The sequence below is a fragment of the Sander lucioperca genome, chromosome 1, assembly GCF_008315115.2.
Source record: "Sander lucioperca isolate FBNREF2018 chromosome 1, SLUC_FBN_1.2, whole genome shotgun sequence".
Lineage (NCBI taxonomy): Eukaryota > Metazoa > Chordata > Actinopteri > Perciformes > Percidae > Sander > Sander lucioperca.
The window spans coordinates 32,620,525-32,626,524 of record NC_050173.1 but is presented as its reverse complement, the minus strand read 5'-3'; the positions used below and the strand labels follow the sequence as shown (position 1 = coordinate 32,626,524).

The following is a 6,000-nucleotide window of genomic DNA, read 5'->3' as shown; positions in this document are numbered from 1 at the left end:
GTTCTTTCAGTTAAGGGGTCCTCGGCTTGAAAAATGTTGAAGACCCCTGCCATATGGTTATGCCGGTGTCGTGCTAAGCTAGTTAAGGTAGCATCATCACAGAGTTGGTTGGCACAATGTTGACATGCTATAATTACAAAAAATGAAGCAAGAAATAGAAACAGTTTGGTTGAACATTTAATTCAAACAAGAACCAGAAAACATTAACATTTAATAGAATATCTGCCCCTTTTTAAAACCAAACAACATTTAAGCAATTTATCAGTAGGAATGTCTATTTACTTTTGCCACTGACCATTCAAGATAATAATAATTAATAATTAATTAGCCTCTTAAAATACCCAGACTAAATATACAGTAACAGTTACAAGTTAATGAACACGAAAACTATCGTTGGCACAACCAACCCCACTCACATTTGACCCAACTTTGTGATGGAATTAGCTAGCTGCCATCACTCATCCCAGACTTTCAAATATTATATCAAAATATAGCTGATTCCAATGTCTATTAACTAGAACACATTTTCCTTTTAAATGTTTTGTTTATTTAAACATGAAATGTTACCCTCACCAAAAAAGTCAGTGACTTTCAGATGTTTTCAACATAGTAACATTAGATAAGTGCAAGTCAAGAAAGCAAAGATTTACATTTTTGTTTGTGTCTGAAGGACCAGAAAATAGCTGTGTGCCAACCAACCCCGGTCTCCCCTACACACGCACACACAACACTACGTTGATAAACACCAGAAAAGTGTGTTGTTGTACTCATCTGTCTGAACTTTCTTGTGCACCACGAAGTCCTCCTCAGTCTGCTCTAGGTTCAACTTCTGTGCTCGTTTATTCTCAGTGCATTATATAACCAGTCCACTGAGCCTCTCTGGTCCCACTACGCTTCTCAAAGTGTTCAAACATTTTAAGATGAAGGAGGCTCTGCAGGGATTAACAGGCACAAACAGCAGAAAGTCCTCACACACCCTCACTGCTGGAGGATCCACCATGAGCATTTTAGCATTTAGCATGTGTAGGAGCCATTTATATCCACTTTTTTGGTTAGATTAATTTAGTTAATACTTATTTTAGCCACTTGGGGGAGTATTGCATTGGGTGTGGTATGTCACTGTGAATTAGGTATATCTACAGTTGTGGCAATCAGTGAGGGAAAGGTGTGGATGGCGGGGAACACACGGTTCTTACCGCAGCCGAGCGAGTACCCACTCCACCGACAATAAGCCACAGCACTTTAGTAATCACCACTGGGTGAAGTACTATTTTATGTGAAATACCCTTTTTCTACCTTTATAATAAACGGGAACACCACCCAAAGAGAACTAATGTCTGGACCTAAGATCTTTTTGCTACGCGTTGAGAACACCATGCCATTCATACCAAGGCTCACAGGATAGCTTCAACAGCATGTTAGCTACACCCAGCATGCACCTGTTCATCAACATCATGGGTGTGTTTAATTTGGGTCTCTTAGCTGCTTGCTGGGTTGAGCATTAAATTAGTGATTAAGTAAGGTAGATTCTTTTTACCTACTGTATGCCAAGGAATAGGCCTAATGCCAACTTTAACCCATGACGGAATTATTTATCATACTGCATCTTTTCCCCCAGGTCAGCTGCTTTTGGCCCTAGCGACTTAGGACAGTAGGAGTGTATATTTTTTAAAGGGGAACTATGCAGTTTTTTTTTAGCTTAATTTACCTTAACTGAACAGCTTCGGAGTCAATGGAGTGGTTATATGACTTTTTTCGTCTCGCTCCCCCCTAGCACCTGTGAGCTGAAAAACCACCTTTGCAACTTTGGGCCGGTGAGTCGCCAGCCTCAGCGTCAGGAAGTGTCCCGTGATATCAGGTCTCGCACTGCAACGAATTGCTTCACGGCACTGCACACATACGCCCATTCAGGAACCGGCTAACAAGGTAGCGATGGAGTTTTTCACACTATCGTCATGGCTGAGCTGGCAAAAAAGAAGCAGAAAGCTAGGAAAGCATTATTGGAGGAACAGAGAAAGAGGAAACAGCAGACTGACCAAGCAAGGAGTCAGACACAAGTAAACATAAGAGCTGCCAAATATCAATTCTGAAGCTGTAGGGGTAGCTCTATAGAGAAACCTGCGAGCAAAAAGTGAGAAATGGCCAAAACTGCATAGCGCCCCTTTAATTGAAAATACCAGTAGATATGAGACTGAATACAAAGGTGTAAGCTTCTCCTCACAACGCGTACATCCTATGGCGCCATTTTGATGCTAACAAGCACTCACCCCCCGTTAGCATCCCATTGACTGCCATTCATTTTCACGTCACTTTGACAGCGAATTACTTTACATCTGAAGCGTTTAAAGACTTTATTTGTCCATTGTTTATTTCTAAAGAAACACGACAATGTATAAAAGGCTCCATTACCTTGTATCTCACGTTATGGCTCCGTAGCAGACATTTTTATAAAAATAGGCTAACGATTGTGTCATAACCACAGGACTTACTGTCGCATAGTAGAGGAATTACCGTACAGTACAGGAGAAGCTCGCAGGCAGTTTCGACTTACATTAGCTGTTTAAGTTTAATTACTAATGTTAACTAGCATTTTAGTTAGCAGTAATTAGCCTGTGTCCATGTTATCTCCTTACATATACCTACCTGCTCTCCGTCTCTGCAATATTTGGAATGACTAAGATTTCTCTTGGCACAGCTACCAGAAGACTTACAACTTTCAGACACGTTGCTCACGTCACATCTACGTCGTCTCTCTCAGTTGGAGGCTGCGCAGTAACGCTCAGCGCTCACCGGAAAAGTGCTTCTAATAGCCTTCACTGGTCTCCGTCCAGAGCAACGGGATCTGTTGGTCCATTCTGTATACAGTCTATGGCTGAATATCAGCAGAAATGTAGGTGTGTCCTGTTGTTATCACAAAGCCTGTGTTACACAATGCAGCAGGCTCCGCACCAATATGGAAACTGCCCTGTTGGACGACTTTCTCTTGTCCAACAGCACGGCACTTTTTACAAAGCATTGTGTGACTTTTGTGTGTGTGTGTGTGTGTGTGTGTGTGTGTGTGTGTGTGTGTGTGTGTGTGTGTGTTTTGTAGCTGACTAGGCAAAGCTTTCCAAACCCCATTCAGCACAATAGTGCTTACTCACTTTACTTATAAAAAACACATTTTCCCAAAAATACAATTAACAAAAGTTTGACATCAAGCATGACATGCTATTTGGTGTCCAGCTAGCAACCAAAATACAGAGCTTCAGAAAAGCAGGGATTGATTAATGACAAATCAGAAAGGATTCATCTCACATTTGTATTCATGTTATTATTTTATTTATGTTTTGTTCATTAACATTTTCATTTTGGGGATTTTTCAGTAGTAAGTAACAACAACAACATCTTTGAAATCAAAATGTTCCTTTTTATTGAAAACTTGGCCAGGATTCTGTACAGCAGAGAGGGTGTGCAATGCACAGGGGCAAGAAGTCGGGGGGCAGGGGGCTCTAGGGACTCAGTTTCCCATGGTGCATCATACCCTGAGCCGAGAATCAAGTGTGTAAAACAGCAAGAGGTGTTGTGTTCCCTCTTTGGTGTCTCAGAGGACTGTGGAGGGGAATGAAGTGAGGGATTAAAAAAGGGAGAAAAGGGGGGAAAGCAAAGCTCAGCCCATAGGGGAGAAAGAGAAAAGAAGAGACAGGGAGGAATGGAGTGTGGTCCAGCTGGACCTTCCACTGAGGTGTTGTCTCCAATCAGGGACAGATCTAGATCCTCACTCTTCCCCTCACTGTGTTAGATCAAAGACCATTTAAGGTACTGAGGTAAGGCCTCAGACATCTCTCCCCCTTTCCCTCTTCCTCCGCCCCTCTCCCTCACTTCCACTCTTTCTCTTTCTCTCCTTCCCTGAGCCTCACTTGCTGGCCATGGTGTAGCAGCCCTGCTGGTGCCACTGCATGTCGCGGATACGCCTCACGGACTGGAACTGAGGATGGCGGGCGCCATACTCGTTGAAGTGCCTGAAGTCGCCCTTCTCCAGCAGGTACTGGCTGCCACGGTATCCAGGGAACTGGTATCCCACCCAGCTGGAGAAAAAAAGAGGACACATGTCAGTATAGGATGGATTTTAAGTGGATCTCATTTCAGTTCTGTCTTTGAGCTCTATCAGTGACACCTGCAGCCACTGTGTACTCACGTTCCACAGCTGACAATGATGCTGCCCACTCTGTCGGTGAAGCCGTAGGAGAACAGGCTGGGAACGTCATCATCCATGATCTCCATCTTGCGGCCCTTGAACTCTCCCACCTCATACAGGCAGATCTTGTGCTTCTCAGGGTCCTGGAAGAGAGAAAAACAGGGAGATACACTAGTTCAGGGAGCAGTTGAAAGCAAAAGAGAAAAGGAAAACTTGAGAGTATCAAACCAAGCGTGTTTTTGTTTTCTTTTCTTTCTTTTTTTACCATTCTGACGGGCCTGAAGGACAGCAGGTAGTCGTTCCTCTGGCAGTTGCTCCAGGAGTCCCAACGAGGATACTCTCCCTTCTCCAGGATGTACATCTCACCGCAGTAGTTCATCTGCTCATAGCCCACAAAGCTGCAACGGAGACAATATTATGAAGTATCCATGCAAAGACAAGTGTTTTAAATATATATATATGTATAAATATATATATATATTTTAAACTTACGGTCCACACTCAACGCGCAGGGAGCGCACACGGTCCATGCCCATCTCACACACATTCATGCACTCGTTGCTGATCTCGATCATGCGACCCTGGAAGTTCTCCTGGTCGAACACGTACATCTAGAGGGGACAGATGCAACAGATGAGTCAGTACAACAACAGCAAGGGTCTGTGATATGATAAACTGAAAATACAGTATCTCAATGTGAGAGCCACCCACCTTGTAGGCCATCATTCCCATCTCAGACTTCTTGCTCTGAGCAGCCTTTCCGTCGGTCTGAGAAGAAGTCTTGGACTTATCTCCACTGGACATGATTGCTGGGTGGAAAGAGAGAGAAAAAACACTGAGAGAGGATACATTTATATGACAAATCTAACCTGTTTTCACTAGTGTAAAAGTATTGACATTTTAAAAGGTATACAGAATAATCTGTATATTTTGGACTAATCTATGCCTCCTCCTCTGGATTTGTATCTCCACAGGTTTACAGTATGTGCGTGTACCTTACCTGTATGTGTGTGCGATGCCTACGACAAGCCTCACTCAAAGTGTGTGCGGCTCGGAGTGCGCCCCTCCCTTTTATACTCTGGCGCCCATGGGAGAGGGATTATGGAGACAGAAACAAACCTGCTGAGGTCAGAGACGCGAGACAAAAGAAACCCCACATCATCAGAGAGGGACGGACAGAGGGGATGGGCGGAGGCAGAGGAGGAGAACAGACTGAGGACCAGTTACTAACAGAACTAATGAAATACAAGTTGATGTTCCTGACATCAACTTTTAGAGGGTAAATAATGTGTCCTAAATCATAGTAATTTAGTTTCATGTTTCATATTCTTCATTCTCCTGTCAACATACCAATCCACTTATTCAAATTATAAACCAGTACTATAAACCATACTTGGACAGGCTTGATTGCATTCGTGGCTACATGAGTGTGTGGCTTTAAAACTGCATGCACATAAACTGACTAAAGTTAAATGTAATTGAATAGAAATGTTCCAGGCTACAAGATAATGTCAGTGAGTGAAATGCATGTGTGATACATACATCTGAATGAAATTCTTCACTTGAAGGTCTGAGGCTCCCAAACCTTTCATCTGGAAGACCCCCACATATAGGCATAAAACCACAGACCCACGTTTAGGACTGGATTTCTTCAACCAAACATGATCTGAGGTGATTTATTTTGGTATGTTTGATGTAGTTTGTGGGATGTGAATGCAGGGAAACTTTCATCAGGAACTGTTGCATTCAGTGCACAAAAGTGTAATGGGAGTTCCACACATCTGTGTGTACACAGGTGTGTATACCTGCACCCTTGAAGGACC

General features: G+C 43.1%; 1 protein-coding gene across 1 annotated transcript; it reads right to left on the bottom strand.

Annotated features, from left to right (window-relative positions):
• Positions 1–3,388: 3,388 nt before the first annotated feature.
• Positions 3,389–5,378, bottom strand: crybb1l1 (crystallin, beta B1, like 1). Its single transcript, XM_031303131.2, has 6 exons — positions 5,178–5,378; positions 4,889–4,986; positions 4,670–4,788; positions 4,443–4,575; positions 4,178–4,320; positions 3,389–4,067 (listed from the first exon to the last, which is right to left on the bottom strand). Exons 2-6 carry the CDS (start codon positions 4,979–4,981, stop codon positions 3,896–3,898), a joined length of 660 nt encoding a protein of 219 aa, XP_031158991.1. The 5' UTR covers positions 4,982–4,986; positions 5,178–5,378; the 3' UTR covers positions 3,389–3,895.
• Between the last annotated feature and the right edge of the window lie 622 nt (positions 5,379–6,000).